We start from the raw sequence: 19506 nt of genomic DNA, 5'->3' as shown, positions 1-19506 counted from the left end.
GGAGATATCGTATGAGCTTTTAGGGTTGGAACTCTTCACATCCTTGGTGGATTTTCACCTCAATTCTTTTGACTCCTCAATTTGTGAGCTCAAGTTTGGCATTTTAGCTAGCATCGGAAAACTACAAAGAAAGCCCACTTAGAAGTCACTTATTTTGAAATAAGAATCTAGATTTTGAAGCTTGCATCAAGACCTTGGACAATACAAACTTTTGTAGCAACCCAAGATAGTGGGAATTCTCTACCATCTTTCTTATCTTCTCTTATGTAATCTCAACCTTAGGATCTTAGAGGTAGAAGTTGAGATTTTAGAATTTTATTTGCCTATAAAAGGCCACCGAAGATAGCATGTAAAAATAGAATGAGAAGAGTTTAATTGAATTTGATTAATCATATTGTGGTTCTCCAATTGAGAGATTTCTTTGAAACCTTGAAGAAGTTTCATTCCATCCTTTAAGAGTTGGATTTTCTACTTCACTTGCATCCTATAAGAGTTGCAAGACCCCCCATTAGTGCTGCAATCATCCTAGATGAGTTGCATTTCACTCCATATCTATCCATTTTCATTTTTTTCTTCATTTTTAGATTCGGACTGTGTGAGTGTAGCAACTTGTTAGCCTTTTTAAACCTTTTCTCACTGAGGATCTCAATAATTCCTATTTCACAAAAGTTGTAGCCCTGTCTCGTCTTTAATTCCCAATTTGAATCACCCCAAGCCGATATCAGAGCAGAGAGATATCCCCAAATTACTGATCGAAGATCACTCTGTCCGAAATTGGTTTTATCTACAAAGTCAAGTACTCTCCCGATCTTTGTATTCAGGCAATCCCTTGAGGGAGATTGCATCATTTGTATTAGAGCTTTGGAGGAGAGAACCATGCCTTCAATTCAAACAAGGGGTAGAGATGTTAATTTTTAACATAAACAATATATTGCTAAATTAGCTTTTGAGGTCGAGATGTTGTAATTTTAGCGTCATGTGGTTGGTTTGATTCTTGAGATTGAACGATTGAAGAAAACTCCATGCAGTTCGAACATCCGATTAAGAAGACATCTAAAGATTGATTTTTCATCTTTTAAAGAATCAAAGATCTGTTCATATGAGGAGTATCAATGACAAATCAGAATTTCATTCAGAAGTACAAAATGACATCTGGCCATTTTGTGAAATACCACCATATGTAGAGGAGTGTCTTCTTTAAACCCCACGACATGTGTTGATCTATGTGCAACCCCAGTATTTGATGAATATCCAATAAAAGAACTTCATAAATGTGGTGACTTCAATTTACTTGAATCAACTTTTGATTTTAAAAATGCGGTAAGTCACGAGATTATCAATGACATTCTTCAAAACATGCTTGAAGGAAACCCTATTCTCCACCTCCCACCTTCATCATTTAAAGTTATGAGTAATGTTCTCATGCCACCGTCGCCGGCCAAATTTATCTTTCGGAAGATGAGCAACAAGTTTCTCAAATTTGTTTGTGCATAGAACAAAGACTACCCTCATCATAGGTCTGACACCTATAAAGCATATATATCCTTTTTTAACAATGTTTTTAACCATCTTTTGATCTCACGTTTGTTAAAGCTATGAGCAACTCAAAAGTAAGCATCAACATTATTGAAGGGCACAACTCATCTGCAATAACTAAAGGGATGACATGGAGTGTTATCATTTCCTGTAAAGAAACTACTTTTATTGTGTTCCTTCCCCATTTTGCAGGTGACCACATGCTTGATGAATTCCTATGTTCCCATTTGATCCAGGGGGAGTTTAGGTACTTTTGGGTGGAATAAGAATTCGAGGATGAATTCTTTTAAATAATGGAGAATGATGCAAACCCGGCCAACATATGAAGAAGTCCAGCCTAATGCCTAGTATTTAGGTTTGATCAATAATGCAAATAAAGCCCCTGATTAACATTTTGTAGTCTTTAGTATGTAATTTAAAGTTTAATCCCAACCATAGAAACTCAAATGTAATCGATGGTGGAAATATCGTATGAGTTTTTAGGGTTGGAACTATTCACATCCTTAGTGGATTTTCACCTCAACTCTTTTGACTCCTCAATTTGTGAGCTCAAGTTTGGCATTTGAGCTAGCATCGGAAAACTACAAAGAAAGCCCACTTGGAAGTCACTTATTTTGAAACAAGAATCTAGATTTTGAATCTTGCATCAAGACCTTGGGCAATACAAACTTTTGTAGCAACCCAAGATAGTGGGAATTCTCTACCATCTTTCTTTTATTCTATTATGTAATCTCAACCTTAAGATCTTAAGGGTAGAAGTTGAGATTTTAGAATTTTATTTGCCTATAAAAGGCCACCGAAGATAGCATGTAAAAATAGAATGAGAAGAGTTTAATTGAATTTGATTAATCATATTGTGGTTCTCCAATTGAGAAATTTCTTTGAAGCGTTGAAGAAGTTTCATCCATCCTTGAAGAGTTGGAATTTTCTACTTCACTTGCATCCGAGAAGAGTTGCAAGACCCCCATTGATGCTGCAATCATCATAGAAGAGTTGCATTTCAGCCCATATTTATCCATTTTCATGTTTTTTTCATTTTCATATTTGGACTGTGTAAGTGTAGTAACTTGTCAACCATTTTAAACCCTTTTTCACCATGGATCTCAATAATTCGTATCTCACAAAAGTTGTAGCCCCACCTCGTCTTTAATTCCCAATTTGAATCACCCCAAACCGATATCGGAGCAAAGAGATATCCCCAAATTATTGATCGAAGGTCATTCTGTCTGAAATTTGTTTTATCTACAAAGTCAAGTGCTCTCCTGATCCTTGTATTCGGGCAATCCCATGAGGGAGATTGCATCATCTCTCTACATAAGAAAAGACAGGGAAGGTTATACTGTATATATATGCCCCTCTCAGACCTTGCGGTAGGGGGAGTCTTATTGCATTAGGTATGATTTTTATGAATGCGACTTGTTGGTCGATGAAATCTTACCTTTCATTAATCCAAGTTAACTTTTTTTATCATTCCATTAATCCAAATCATCATCAATTGTTGAAAAATATAAGATATATCTTCAACCAAATAGCCAATTATTTTCCTTGAAAGAAATGCCTCCACACCCTAAATAAAATTTTAAAAAAATATTCCTAACATGCATACATCGCCCCATCAGTTGAAATTTACAGGATTTTCATCTTTACAAAGTAGGGAGTGGCTAGTGTTATCTAATAAGTGTGGGAATCCAAAGTGCATCCTAAATTTAAGGTTTTCTTATGAAAATTACTTCATCATGACCTTCACACAAAATCAAACTTGCGAGATACTAAAAATCAATGACATATGCCCTTTTTGTTTCAACGAAAAGGAAATCGAATGGCACTATTCTTTAAGATGTAGAATTTGAGCTGCAGGCTCTCTAGGATTAAAAACGGAATTCCTGAATGGATCTCCCATCATTGACATGCTGGAAAACCATTTTTTACCAAAACATACTCACCAAATCTGAAATAATGTCTTCTCTATCCATTTGTGCTATACATATGTTATTTTATTTTGATAGCCAGAAACGCTTATGTCAAGTGGGGAAAATCTTTCAATCCTTAGCCATTTGTGCTATACATATGTTATTTTATTTTGATAGCCTGAAACCCATCACATCTTTCACATGGCCAAATTACCAAAGGTCTAATACCCAAGAAGATTTGTTTTATAATATGTGAAAACAGCTTTGATCCTGCAACTTGCAAAGTAGATGGACCTCAGTTATCTTTGTCAATAGCAAAGCTATGTATCATTATTTTCTACTCATGCAGGGAACGCACAGAAGTCAGAGGCTCAAGGAATCCTCAAAGGACTGTCTCAGGCTAGTTGATTAAGAATCACGGAAGGCACTATTTGAACTGATTGTTATGGAATAATCAACATGTTGCAGCAAGGAGAACACTGGCCTTGGGAACTTTTCCCCTTTTTTGTTGGACATTCCCGATATGGTGATATGGTTGAATGTTTTAAACTTTCTAAGCAGCCTAGACATATGGTGGAAGTAGCTCATCGGCTACCAAATATGGCTAGAATGAACAATTTATCATAATAATAATGATAATAAAATAAAAAAATATATGGCAATAGTTTGTTTAGTCCATGAGGTCTAGCCTGTGTATCAAGATTGGCACAATTTTCTAATAAGTAGCAATTTAGATGGTGTTGAAACGCTATAGAAAGTAATCAACTCACACATCAACTTTCAGTTAAGACGGACGGAATAAGTGGCAAAATAAAGCTTTGAAATTATAATAAAAATAAAAATGAAACTTTTTTAAAATAATAAACATTTTAAAAAAAAGTAATACGGTAAAATATTGTAAAGTATATGATTGAATCTATGTTTAAAATTTTACATGTGATGAATCTTAGATCATTTCATGCATAAATATAGATACAAATTGCCACATCAATCTCCCACATGGCAAAATTTAGTCTAGAAAAGAATCTTCTTGTGGACAAGAAGTGAAAATTTTCAATGGGATGTGCATCCCTCTTGGTTAATGGATACTTTATCAGTATTGGATATTATTGTTTGTTTAGTAACATTTTGTTTTAATAGGGGAAAAAAATGTGAACAATCAATGCAACCATTGTTCATACTGATTCAGAACGATTAAACCAAACTGCTACCAATGCTTTTAAGGCCGTTTGATTTTGTTTTTAGAAATGGGTTTTCTATTTTTCTATGCTCAAAAACGGAAAAATACCTAAAAAACCGTTTGATTTTTCTGTTTCATTTCGCTTGTTTTTGGAAATTGAAATAGAAATTTATGCTTATTTTTGTGTCTAGAAATAGGAATGGAGAAATAAGTTAGACTTATTTTTCTGTTTCTAGAAACAAGTGGGAGCGACAAAAATTGTGAAAAACCCGATACTTCACTCGACCTACCTAAACCCTTAACCCATTGTTGAAATTTCTCACCATCCAAATGCAGCGATTCCAATTTGGTTGTGCGAAGCTCACAACTTTGGATTGCCTTCATCTTTCTAAAGCTCATCTCCATGAAGCATACATGCAACTCCAACGTCATACCTTCACTCGTGAGTTGCATTCCTACGTCATGCCTTCACTCACGTCTTGAACTCAACTATACTGTTGAAAACGTTTAAGAAAACAGAAAAATCAAACACCTTTTTGCATTTCCAAAAATCGTTTCTTAGCACAGAAACAAAAAAAAACTGTTTTTGCTATTTCTAGACACAAAAACTAGAAAAACAAAATTAAACGGGCCCTTATTATAAAGGTTAATCCAAACAAATTCTTGGATGGAATTAACAACGATTAATTGTCAAGTTTTAGCTACTTACCCACCAACATGTAGTATCCACACAGAGAACATCACATGTGACCTATGCACATTACACATATATGTTCAACACATTCATATTTTTCTTGTTGTAAGGTAATCGATTCATTATACTCGATGTGATAATTGCTTATCAATTACATTTTTTTCTTATAAATTTTTTTAGAAAGTATTAAATAGTTATATATTTAATTAAGAAAAAAAAAATATCTCTTTATGGCCCTATCAAGATAAGCTTCATTGGCAATCTCTGAAATTTTATCACATGACAGAATGATGTGCCAATTGCAATAGTTCTATAGCAGTAAACGATCTAGAGTTTTCTGTCAAATTTCATCACAAACTCAATCAAAGATCTCATCTCTCTTATAAGAGTTTGGTTTTTTTATTTTTTATTTTTCACAAAATAAGAGAAAAAGTTGAACGAGGATAATTTGAATGGAATTGTTTCAAATCAATTTAGGGTTTAGGTATTGAGTAGGAAATGCTATAATTCTTACAATAATTCGGAAATGATTTTTCATTTTGGGTCATTTCATGAAGAGATAACCGAAGGTATTTGAGTAGTTAAATGAAATCCTAGGGGCATGAGCATCAATCAAACTGAAAGAGAATAGAACGAAGATGACAAAACAAATGGAGAGAGAAATATAAATATCTACACAAGACACAAGAGGGACAAGGGAGTAGGGGTGAAAAAATGTTGGGTTTCTTAATACCCTAACCCAACCCTAGATCATCAAAATTCAACCTACGCCCAATCCAATCCTATTGGGTTCATGTTCAGGCCCAGCCCTTTCGAGTTCATATCAACCCAACTTAGCCCTAATTGACCCTGCCAGGATCGGGTTGGGTTGACCTTGGCTTCTACAATGGTTGGATTAACCTTAATTGACCTATTTTTGCCATTGACATCTTATACATTAAAAATCATAGAAAAATGAAATACCAATTGGAACCCTAAATTCTAATATAAAAATTAAGGGTCAAATTTTAGGTCAGGCCGGGCCGGATTGAGGTCCACAACCTGAGCCCGACCCAATCCTGACCTAAGGTTGAGGTTTTTCAATTTTAAGTTGCCCTTAGGTCAAAAAACTTGGCTCAAGCCCTGTTCCAACTCAGGACGAATTTAGGTTGTCAGGGCCAACTTTCACCCCTAAGATAGGTTTGCTGAACTCTCTCAACTGTACTTTTCTCCATTAAATATTTTGAAAACTGGGCATTGAACATTGCATTCCTGTTCCTCATTTAAAACGTCCTTACTGCCTTCCCTAATTGTCTTTAACCGGAGTAGGAATTCCTATGGTCAATGGAAGCCATAATAAGAATGTCCAGCATATGAGTTTTAAGACAAATGGAGAGTTCTTACAAGGAAATGGTCTTGCCAAGTTGATCCATGCTAGCTAACATTCCCATGTGCTAGGAAATCTTGCCTAATTTAGAAAACTGTCAAGCTGAAAAGGTTGCCTCTTGGCACAACCTCGAATGACATTTGGCTCTCTTTTTCTGTGTGGTATGTATTGATCGAAGATGTGAATTTTATATAAGGGTGATATACATCAATCTCCCCTGTCACTTGCCCAAATTACATCATCCCCCAAAAAATCGAAAATTATATTTAAATTCACAAAGTTGACACTGTTAAACTAGTGTTAATTTTAGAATGTGAATTCTTCTTCTGCAAGCTTTCCTCTAATAAACAATAGGGAGATGGTTATCAAAATTCCCACAATAAGTAGCAGCAAATTTTGGGGAAGAGCTAATTAAAAACCCACCAACCTTCCTTGCAAAAGCACAAACTATTAGGATTTTTATGTGGGCTTAACTGATACCGATTGATCCATTGAGCCCAAGAAATAATAGACACATTTTAATTAGGAAACTTCTAGTTCTTTCCATTGTGGGAGTGGAATAGGGTTTTAGATATTCTATTATAAATAGAATACCATTACTTAATACCTTATTGGTTTTGGGAGCATGGCTTTCTCACAAGAGCAAGTGCACAGAAAGAGATGAAACTCTAGAGTAAAAGGCTGCAGAAGATCTTAGTAGAATGACTCCACTTGCATAGTTCGTCATTATCATCTTCATGGGAGTAATGTTTAACCACATGGGACAGAGGTTCATGATCTATGCTCATAGGACTTCTAAACTTACACAAGTACTTCTCTATCCCCATTTATGATTCATGTCATGGATGTCCCATTATTTATTATAGATATGGTAAATCTATATGATTATGTATTTTAAGATAGGAGTACTTTATTATTCTTAGTTTAGGGACCACACCCATGATTAATCTTTTATGATTGGTTGATGATTCTTGTATTCTAAACACTATAGGGTTATTCACATGTTTAATATGGTAAAGGATCTCCAACAATTGGTATCATAGCCAAGCTTTATATTGTTAGAATCAAGAAAATTCAAAGAAAAATTGATTTTGTATAGGGTTTGGATCTCAAATCATGGAAATCATAATTTTACCATCACTTAAAGGTTTCAGATCTAAAAACTTTCTTCACGAAAGTTGTAGAAAACGAGAAGATGGTCGTGGTTGTATACCGCATGTAGTCGAAAACGTCCAAATGTTCTAGCATGATTGTCGAAAACCGACTGAGATTGAGAGAAATTTTTTTTTAATTAAAAATAAATAAATACGGTGGCGAGTCATCTCTGGGTCAACTCGGTAGGGTTTCTGAGTTAACCCGGAGGTGCAGTAGGTCAACCCTTGGCCAACCCTGTTTGACTCGATTAAAGGTTGACCAGATCGTTGACCACCCGACCCGAAGACCCCGGGTTTGACCTGACTTCCCAACCTGAAGACCTAAATTTTGACCCATAACTAATATGTTCAAACCTGATTAGATCGCTTGGCTGAACCGGTTAGTTTGGGTAAACCAGATTGATTTTGATCAATTTTTCTGCACCCTTGCCATCATAGCCCATAAGGCAAAAGGTGAAGAATTTTTCACCCTGATATTTTGCGTTGAGTCCAATTTTTCGTACTCTTCGTTTTAATATATTATGAGCCTAGTTTTGATCAACTTGTATGGTCTGTTTCGTATAAGTTATAAGTATGAGTGTTTTATGATTCTTTATGATTTTCCTATTAATTGAAAGAAATAAAAGAAAATCAACTCATACATTACTTACATATCAGAATATAAACTAATTTATTATTGGTAATAATAGTTCATACTTTTGTTTATAAATTTTTTTTTTATTCATGCTTAAACAATCCCAATTTTAGCTATCGGAATGAATTTGTCGATTATTGCAGTAAGATTGGATAGAATCCACCAAAATGGTAAAGTTCAACCTTATTGTAATATAATACAAATCAAATGTTTTCTTTGTTTGAAAATACATAAAATGATAGTTAGTAGCAATGTTGTTAATGTTCACCAAAATGTGACATTATCAAAGAGAAGTCAAAGGTAAAACAAGTTAACAGAATAGGGATTTCTCAACCTAGAGGATATTATCCATCCAAAGATGACAGTATTTTTTGAAAGTTAAAAGAAGTCTCATAGAAGTAGTAAAAACTTGAGTGGACTAGTATGTTTTAGACCCAAAGGTCAGGAATGTAGTTCCGATTGATAATCTTAAAGTAATTAATAATTGAGCATTGTAATATTCATGTTGCTAATAGATATATTCTTATTCTTTTACATGTAAAATGATATTTAGTTCATGTTTAAATAACTCACAAATTTAAGTTGTCAGGTATAGTTGTAAGCTATTGCAGTGGAATGGATGGAACCCACCAAAGTGATAAAATCTAGGATTACTGCAATAGGTTTACAATTCAAATGTTTTGTCTTATTTTCAAAGACAGAGAAAATTATTAGTAAGAATTAGGTAATGTTTGCCCAAAGGTAACATTTTCAAAGATGAGCATAAATGCAAGTATACTCTAAAAAACATTAACCTAGAAGTTACTATTCATCCAAAAGTGATAGTAATTTTCAAAGTTGAAGAGCTCCCACGATCATTATAGTTTTTGAGTGGAATAGTGCATTCCAAACTCAAAGATTAATAATGTAGTTCAGTTGACACTCTGGTTATGTTTAATAGTTAGTGACATAATATTGGTTTTAATTTTATTGATATTACATGTATTAATTAAATATTGAATGGATTATTCTTCCTTGAGTTGAACCATTAAACTAAATGTCTTTAAAAGTGGCTTGAGAGTATGGAGGTCTACATATGCCTCAAAGACCTAATTTTCTATATTAGGAAAATCAAATCAATAGTTTGGTATTATGCTTTTAAAGCAAAGATTTTTACCCTAAAAGGTATTAGACAGTTGATCAATGGCAATAGGGTGGATGAGTATTTCATGACTATGATCATAAGTTATAGGTTTATTTAATGTGTTATTTTTGTATTCCGATTGGATCAATTTGGATTGGTTGGGTTGGATTATTATCAATTTTGATCAATCCAATATCAAATTCTCAAACACTGTCATTGTTCTTTGAAAACCTATTTATGAACATTAATTGATAAATATCTGATTTTCTTTTGTTTTTTGGGTTATGTGAATAAGTTTATATATGTCACATTTAATGAATTGTGTTCTCCAATAAATGAAATAATTTATGACTAGTCGAACAAAGTGGGAGGATAGAAGTATGGATCTTAAGCTATTTTATGTGGCTCGACCAGTAGGAGGATAAATTCGATATATTAGGTTGCTAGTGGAAGGATGTTATTAGTAGAAAGTCAGTATACTAGGTTGCTAGTAGGAGAATAAATTCAGTGTATTATATTGTTCTTCATGCAAAAGAACTATTTTGAGTTTTGAATTGATTTATTATTATCATGATATTGAAGAATTATTTATTGATGAAATATATAGTAAATTCATATTCATGTTATTTTGTATTTGTATGTTTTGTTTGAAACACCCTATGATGGACAAATATGTTAGAATTAAACTGGGTGTGAGCTTCCGCACATTTTATGCTGCACAGTATATTTCTAGAAAGCTATGAAAGGATTGGGTGGAATCCACCAAAGTGGGACATCCTATTCTTTCATAGTTTTTCAAACGCAGCAAAGTTGGTGACATTTGCCTAAAGGCGATGTCACCCAAGTTAAAGAAAATACATAGATGGAAATGACTATAACTTAAAGATTTCTAAGCTCATATGTGATAAAAGTAATTGTATTTTCACAGTAAATTTGGATTTACAAGAAGACCAGTGCATTCTTAGCCCAAAGGATATGAATGTAGTTACAATTATGACTCTTGTGTGTTTTATTTGCTAGATGTACATTTATTGTGTAGTTTATCTGCTAGATGTACATATTAAATTTTATAACCCGATTATTTGGTATGTATGTTTTATACCTGAGATTTTTAGGGTTACTTGATCTGATTTTAGCTCTCAGAAAACCCAAACAGATGTTGTTGATCAAAGCACAAGTGAAGGGAATAGGAACAATTTTGTTGCCCTATTAAGTTTATAATGACTTTGAAGTAATTTTGAATTGATTTAATCTTAAATTCCGTTCTCTGAATTATTTATGTACATTTATGCTTCATTTGTTTGTGTTGTCCCTGGTTGTGTAAGAAACACATTAAAACATACACTTTAATATATATATATATATATATATACATCTCTAATGTGGAAAACATAATAGGAATGAGTGAAATTCAAAGTGGTACATTCAGTTTAATTGTGTGTTTCCCAAGGTAAATGTGACATTTGCTCAAAAGTGATGTCATCCGAGTTTATCGACAAAGTGCTTAAGATTCATATTTTCTGACATTTATGTTATTAAGGTTTTTGATATGTTTGATTAGTAGGAGTTTTATGATCTCATTTAACCAAAGATATCATGGTGGTAAAAGCCAAAGTTTAAAGGTTGTGCCTGCTAAGATTTATTGGTAATGCTTAGCCAAAATAATTGACAATAAGTCAAGGTAATTGACGATATTTCATCAGAATTTATGATGTATGATAGTATTTAGCCAAAGTCTGTGATTTATGGTGATATTTAGCCTAAGTCTAAAGAAGTGATGGTTTACCACAGACGATTTGTCAAAGTTTATGATTTATGATGGTATTTAATATAAATCCATGGTAGTGGTGATTAACCACAGGTGATTTATCAAAGTTTATAATTTATAGGGGTATTCAACCTAAATCTATAGAAATGACGATTAGCCATGGCGGTATGCCAAAGTAAGATATTAATTCAAGAAAGTGACGGTTTGCCTAAGTGTCGATTAATATCAAAGTTTACAACCTGTGAGGTTTTCAAGGTAGACTGATCTTTAGATCAAGAAATGACCTATAAAGAAATGTATATTTCATGTGATCACAGGTATGATACCAATTCCTTATATATATGTTTCCAGACGATTTAGATTGATAGTTTTCTATTGTTTATAACATTAGATAGTTATATGCCGTATATTGAGGTGTATTTTCTACAATTGTTCAACAGTAAAGATTATTGTTTGAATCAAAGTTTGTTTGAGTGGTGTTCAATCTTGGGATTATTTGGCTAGGTGTCAATGGAAAGACATTAGTATCAGTATAGCCCAAGTGGGAGATTGTTAGGATTTTTAGGCGGGCTTAACTGATACCGATTAATCCATTGAGCCCAAGCAATAATAGACCCACTCTAATTAAGAAACCCTTAGTTCTTTCCATTGTGAGAGTGGAATAGGGTTTTAGGGATTCTATTATAAATAGAATACTGACGGTCCCTGTAGCCATTACTTAATGCCTTATTAGTTTTGGGAGCATTATTTTCTCATAAGAGCAAGTGCACAGAAAGAGAGGAAACCCTAGAGTAAGAGGCTGCAGAAGATCTTAGTAGAAGGATTCTACTTGCGTAGTTCGTCATTGTCATCTTCATTGGAGTAATATTTAACCACATGGGATAGATGTTCATGATCTATGCTCATGGGGCTTCTAAACTTACACAGGTACTTCTATGTTCCCATTTATGATTCATGTCATGAATGTCCCATTGTTTATTATAGATATGGTCAAAATATAAGGTTATGTATTTTAAAATGGACTTTATTGTTATTGCTTTAGGGACTACACCCATGATTAATCTTTTATGATTAATTGATGATTCTTGTATTCTAAACACTATAAGGTTATGATTGGTTGATGATTCTTGTATTCTAAACACTATAGGTTTATTCATATGTTTAATATGGTAAAGGATCTCTAACACAAACGACCCACATGACTCTGTTCACTATGTTCTCTCTTTCCCAATCATTTTTGCTGCCAAGTTTTTGACCTCTTGGAGATGGGGACCATCCTTATTCCTTCCCTCCTCCGTATATAGACGATTGAGTTCTACACATTTCTTCACGCTCTCTCTCCCCTGTTTCTCTCTCAAAAACTTAGTTCATTGTCCTCCTCTCCGGGTTTATCATAAACTTTAGCTAGTACACCAGGCCGGCAACATTTGCCATTGTTCCTAATCTAGCTGCCATTCTTGGAGGAGTTTTGAAGAGGACATATGGTTTTGCCTTGGGAGCTATAAATAATATCCCCCATTTTGTTGCAGCCCAGATCTGACTTCCCTTTTTTTTTTTGGCTGCATTTGGATTTTGTTCTTTTGAATTGATATTAATCTCTGTAGATTACATGGAGAGGTTTCTGAGACTTATTTCAATGGCTCCTCTGCTTCTGCAAGTACTACTTATTTGTCTTCCCTGTGTTCTTGCAGGGCATGACTACAGTCAGGCTTTGAGACAAGATAGAAAATATGAAAGAGAAATAGGGATCCGGAGATCCGGATTCAGATCCAGATCCTCTCTAATGCCTGGGCTGTCCAGAGAGGCATTTGACAGCGGAAGGACCTGCGCATGGAACGAAACGAGAGGATCGTCGCCTAAGAAGACTTTGCACGGTCGCCCATCGCCTGAGAAGATCCCAATTTGGGAAAAAAGATGGGTTTCAAAAGCCTGAGTTTATACAAGAAGTCGCTTATAGAGAATACTTCGCCGACAGCGAACTCGAAGTATACCATCGCGTCCAAGGAGCATTTACCGGAAAGGGATGGTGATGAACTCGCCGCCTGAGAGCTGAGTATCGGCAGAGGAAACCGATGGGAGTATCTGCGAACAAAAGCAAATGTAAGTGAGTTTTTGGGTTGAAGATAAAAAGGGCAATTTCGGGTTTTCAAAATTTTTTAATGAACTTATCGGCCTAACCCAAAAAAGATCTATCGGTGTCAACTTTGTGGATTTAAATGTAATTTTTTTATTTTCAAGAGGATGATGTAATTTGGGCAAACAATTAGGGCAGTTGATGTAAATCATCCTTTATATAATTAGTAACATGTCCACTCAGATTTGTTTGGAAACCGCTATATGCAAATGCTGTGGATGTTCTGTAGCAACAGAAAATTGTTATGAGCAGACATGCAAGGTGTGGATTGTGGAACCACCATTAGCTGTGGTCACCTAGGAGGAGATTTTGAACCAGAAAAAAAAATACATGAATTGATGACTGGACTATGGATTTTGAACCAGAAAAATACATGAATTGATGATGGGTTTTCTTCATGTGATGAAATTGGTCGTACCATCAACTTATATTTCTTTGTAGATCTTGGTGGTTCCCCTGTTTTGTGGTGAACACCTGCATGCACACCTAAAGTACTGGTATGCTATTGCGGTTCTTTGGGTCCAGATTTCTTCCATTATGGGTATAACCTTAACCTTAGATAATAATGATGCTGTTGATTTAGTTTTGTAATTTTAATCTGGACAACCTCAGGTATGATGGCGGAGGTTTTATCCACATCGACCACTGTGGGCATTGCTATGTGTTCCTGTGTATAGAGATGCATTATGTATTTAATATTCATTTTTGAAAGGAAGTATTTGCTAGCAGAGAGACCTTTGAAGGCTTGCATTTAGGCAAGTACATAGAAAATCTCCGAAGACACAATGAGCAATCTCAATTGGTCGTCTTGACCACTACACACAATTGGACCAGTAACCGGGCACTTCATATTGGTGGGTTCTGCAAAATGCCCACCCATTGTAGCGACCCGGTGCCGTCCTTGCTGCATGTGTGTTTGCCTTTGGGTTGCCATAGTTTTAGAACTGGACCGAATTGGTTGGTTGAACCAGGGTAGGTCAGAACCAAGCACTGAAATAGTTCCCAGCTTTCCAGTTAGAACCCTGGTTTTTGGTGGAAACGAGTGTTTAAACTGTGATTTTTCTTTTTTTATCCCTAATATTATCGGCGACCTGAAATAGTCCTTAGAATTTTATTAAAAATGAAACTGATAGTAAAAAGATAAGGGGACATACCCCAACCCAAGAGAGACAAGTCATTCTATCACTCTCAAAATCCAAAAGAAAATCCTTACAAAATAAACTATTACATTCTAAAGACTGGTAAATCAACTTTGTCCTCTCGAATGATGCAACTAAGATCACCTGAGGATCATCAGTATAGAAAATTAAATTTATTATAGATTCACAAGCAAAATTAACTAACCAATCCATTGTGTAAACTGTGAACTGAAAATGAAAGGTTCAGAGTTTTCTTTGGGCTTATCTAGCCTGCTTCTTCTACCTCTTAGCTTTGAGGCTGTGTTTACTCTTGTCTATTAATCTATTTATTGAGCTGCGGGCCTGCGGCTCATTTTTGGGGCCTTATGAGCTGTTCATATTCGTCGCCCCTGCCAAACAAACAGTAGTAAAAGCCCCATCCAAGCAGTGTAGGGGCTGGGGAAAGGCGAACAAGGGCAGAGTGGCCTCTTGAGTTGTGTGCTTTTTGATAGAGTGGGTGGGAAGCGTCAACCATCAACCACGTACTAACTGAAATTTAGGATGAAGAGCATTAACTAAATCTAACTAGGAACAAAAAGTACCGTGACCCCATCATTCGGATCCCTTCCCTTGTATGTAGGTAATGACCGCACTCCATCTCACACCGTTCTACAAGAAATTAGATTCTTTCAGTCCCTTGTACTGGTGTAAGATAGGGTTGAAAGGTACATCTGACTAGAAAGAATCCAACCAACTAGACCACACCCCACGGATGGTGTCAGATAGATAGGGTGATTACTCAGAGAAGAGGAATCCAACTCTTCTAGCAGAGTGTGATGAAGATTACTGGTATCAGTATCCATATCGGCATCAGTAATTTATCGAATTATATTCAACCGAAATTGGATATATGTAAACTAAAAAAAGATCATATTTTTGACGATATAATTGTTGTGTCAAATATCGTATCCATATCGGGCGATACCAAAACTTAGAACCACTTGTAGTACTTTTTGGATTAGAGGTTCGGTTAAGGTACGTATTGTACATTTGTACATGTATATGTCTAGAGGTAAGGAGAAGGAACCCTGCAATCATTACCAAAAACAGGAAAAGGTTAAAAGAAGCCTGCAAATGTATGATGGCATCAGATCAGTGGTCCATTCTATCCTGCATGTCTTTCTTCTTTGGTCGAGGCCATCGCCAAACACATAGCAACAAGGCAACAACTACAAACAAGATATTTTAGGTCTGATGTCAAAAGCACCTCCGGTATCTGTTCTTTACAATGGTATTTTGTGTTCTCTCTCTCTCTCCATCTCTCGAAAGAGGTTCCTCTCCTTTGCGGGTAATCATCATAACTCATCTCCTTTGCGGGTAATCATCATAACTCATCTCACACTGTCCACGGAAAAAGACTCGAAATTACCGCCTTCCATCTACACGAGGAGGGAGGATAAAGAGAAATGCAAGGAGGTACTAGCATATGCTATGCAGTTTAACAACATTCTTAATTTCTCCACATATGAAAGAAAGAGGTTGGTTATGCGACTTGCTTTCTTAGAGTTAGTGGCTTAACCAATGGAAGGGTTGGAATAGGAAAGACTTGGGAAACTTTTCTAAGACGAGGAAGAGAGAGATACACACAGATTTGGGCATACTGCTAACATACCCAGCCTTTTTCCATAAATGAAATAATGCAAAATGGCCTACAACAGCTCACTTGTGTGTCTCTCTCCTCCCCATGTGAAAAGAATCTATATACCTTATTTTATAGAGGAGAGAGAGACATGAAAATTGCTTGAAAACAATTGTTATTGTTTGAAGGGAAAAAATTGATATGCTACCCTTATACAAATTCTTTTATTGAGAAAATAATGCTATACGATTGTTCGATCCTATACCAAACACAAGGGTGGAAAAATGATTATCTTAACTCCTACTAGACGCTTCAATGCACAATCTCTTCTTTTATACTCTTCCCATATAATAAGTAGTGGGGTCTTTCCCGTCTTTATAATAAAAATTGGGATCCACATTAATATTCTGTCCATCTAGATGATAATTCCAACTCTTCTTAGTTCTTAGCCTACTCTTGCTCTTGTTTTCATGATTTGGGGATGATGACATTAGAATCCGGAGATTGGGGAAAAGACAAAATCACACCAACACATCTACATATTTCATTTCATTGCTTCTGTTCTTTGTTATAAAAAATTGAACCTTTTGCTTTCAGGTTGTCAATTGTCAAACCAAATGGTGCCTAATTTTTCACTTTTATATCTTTAAAATAATGTTTACCAAAAAAAAAAAAAAAAAATTGGGTTTTCAATCGATCTTTCCGGATTTCCATCCTACCAGTTTATAAAACCAAAATAAACTGGAGACGGTTTAGTTCGATTTGTTTTGGTCTGAACCGGTCATTTTGGTCGATCCAACCGGTTTGGAATGGAAGCAGACACCCTTATTTGGAAGTGAACGGTTAGTTTCGATATTTTGTTAGAATTCCAGGGGCAATTTCGCCATTTAATAAGTTAGATCATCCCTAACGGCAGGTTCCAACACCCACTTGCCTCGCAATTCCGCACGGCCGTTAAATTTTGTAAGCACTGCAACGTACGTTACAAACCTAAACAACATCGAATCTCTAATTCAGAATTAGCCACGTGTACAAATTGTCAGATGAGATAACCAAAAGAAGGGCCCCACCCAAATCGTTACTTCTCGATCTTAGCAAGAGATCGTACGGTCCCTGTCGCTTCCCAGTTCACAATACCCTCGTAGCTATCCCAAATCTCATCTCCTTTGTTTTTGTCCCTTTCAATTTTCAGAATTTCTCGTCACCTCAAACCAGCTAAGTGATAACTCACGAGATGCATCAGATGATAGGAAAAGGTATCTATCTTACGGTTTTGTCCATTTTATAATAGGATATACGATAGCAACGGTACGCCCTATAAATATAAGCGGCATGGGTGGGGTTATGTTTTCTCTCACATCTTGTTCATAAATAATAGAAGGAAGCAAAAAAATAAATGAAAGCAAGAAGAGAAGAAAGATGTGTGGAGGAGCAATCATTTCCGACTTCATCGCCGTCAAACGTTGCCGGGATCTGACTACTCAGGATCTCTGGTCCGACTTCGATACCATCTCCGATCTCCTGGGCTTCGATTTCAGTGAGAAAGATAGCTCTACTCAGTCATCTGATGAACCCCAGAAACCATCCAAAGGTAATTAGTATTCCATTCCTTTTTGAAGCTTTTAGTATAAATTTTTTTATTTCTTGGTGTGTACAAGTATCTATAACTCTTTATATCAAGTTACTCACTTTCGATATTTATTTTCATTTCTTTTTGAAGTTTTTGTATAAATTTTTTTATTTCTTGATGTGTACAAGTATCTATAAGTCTTTACATTGAGCTACTCATTTTCGATATTTGTTGAAACCTTGGTTGGAGTCTCAGGGACGAGTACTAAGAAATCGAAAAAGACGAGCTCCGATGCGGGGAAGGAGAAGAGCAAGAGCAAGAAAGGAGGAGGAGGAAAAAGAACAGAAAGGAAGAATATCTATAGGGGCATAAGGCAGAGGCCATGGGGAAAATGGGCAGCTGAGATACGAGACCCAAGAAAGGGAGTCCGCGTTTGGCTTGGCACTTACAATACCGCAGAAGAAGCTGCCATAGCATATGATGAGGCAGCAAAGGGAATCCGAGGCAACAAGGCTAAGCTCAACTTCCCAGGTCCTGGACCAGCTAAAAGGCAGTGCCTTGATTCTCTTGAACCAGAGACGGGCCAGAAGAGTTTCCAGGAACTGATGGGTTATCCATTAAAAGAGGAAGAGATAGGACCACCGATGAGTAGTAATACCAATAATCAAGCTACCAGTGGTGACGATGAGATGATGATGAAAGGGCAGATATCAAGTTTGGAATCGTTTCTGGGGCTGAAGCCCGAGTCATCTGAGTCAGAGGTGGCCAGCCCAAACGAGTTGGATGATGTTTGGTTGTGGGACGACGTCCTCCTAACTCCTCATCATCTCGTTTACTGAAACTCATTTACTATGCTACTTAAGAGGGAGACAGTACTCTACGTCCCTCTCTCTCTCTCTCTTAACATGTGTGTGTGGCGCGTGTGGTTTACTATTATTATTAGTTGTGGTTTTCTATAAATAATCGAAATGTAAGACCTTAATTAAACAAGATTAGTACTATTATTGTAAATTAAATAAATGTGGCATGTGGTGGGATGAGTTTGATGACGTCATCATGTTTCTTTTTTTGTCGTGGAGGGATGACTGATGCAGTGAACGTGTTGACCGTTTGGGAACGGAATTGGATTTTTATGCGGAGTCACGTCGACGTCGGTGCAATGTATCTGAACCCTTTTTTCGCTCTCTCTTTCCTTAAAATACAAGGTATCCACTCATCCTATTTTTATTATTGATCCATCAATTATGCTTGTGGGATTTTCTGCTAAAAAAAATAAAGTAATCACTTTTATTATTACTTTATGATATTCGGATTCTATCGATGGATAGTTCGTCTATTAAAAATGAAAGTGCACTCAATCTTTTGCCCTTGGAGATATTATAGTTTTCACTGATGATGCCTATGGTGAAGGAATTCCTTTGATCACTATGGATGAAAAAACAAAAAAAGAAAAAAAAGATCTAGATGTTATTAGGATCAAGTTTTCCTCAAATAGTGGTGAAAGAGGTATTTCTTTACTAATAGCCATCGTTTATGTTAGATGGGTATAAGAGATTAATGAAAGGTATTTTTGACTTTCCACATATTAGAGGGGGAGGGGGAGGTAACGATATGACCTTTCATACGTATTTCATTTATCATGGATGAAGAAAACTTTCTCACTGTTGTTTCCATGAAATT

At 35.7% G+C, this 19506-nt stretch overlaps 1 protein-coding gene across 2 annotated transcripts; it reads left to right on the top strand.

Moving 5' to 3' along the window:
- The first annotated feature begins 17598 nt into the window (after positions 1 to 17598).
- On the top strand, positions 17599 to 18875 carry LOC122078586 (ethylene-responsive transcription factor RAP2-3-like). Of its 2 annotated transcripts, none has more exons than XM_042644622.1 (2): positions 17599 to 17847; positions 18073 to 18875. In XM_042644622.1, the coding sequence occupies exons 1-2, from the start codon at positions 17676 to 17678 to the stop codon at positions 18663 to 18665; spliced, it is 765 nt and encodes a 254-aa protein (XP_042500556.1). In that variant the 5' UTR covers positions 17599 to 17675; the 3' UTR covers positions 18666 to 18875. The 2 variants fall into 2 exon arrangements, with proteins under 2 accessions (XP_042500556.1, XP_042500557.1); XM_042644623.1 differs by having other exon boundaries at positions 17600 to 17847; positions 18082 to 18875.
- Positions 18876 to 19506: the final 631 nt, after the last annotated feature.

This window comes from Macadamia integrifolia, chromosome 5 (genome assembly GCF_013358625.1).
Source record: "Macadamia integrifolia cultivar HAES 741 chromosome 5, SCU_Mint_v3, whole genome shotgun sequence".
In the NCBI taxonomy this organism is placed as follows: Eukaryota; Viridiplantae; Streptophyta; class Magnoliopsida; order Proteales; family Proteaceae; genus Macadamia; species Macadamia integrifolia.
Note: the sequence above shows the minus strand (reverse complement) of the source record. Positions and strands in the feature narration are given on the sequence as shown.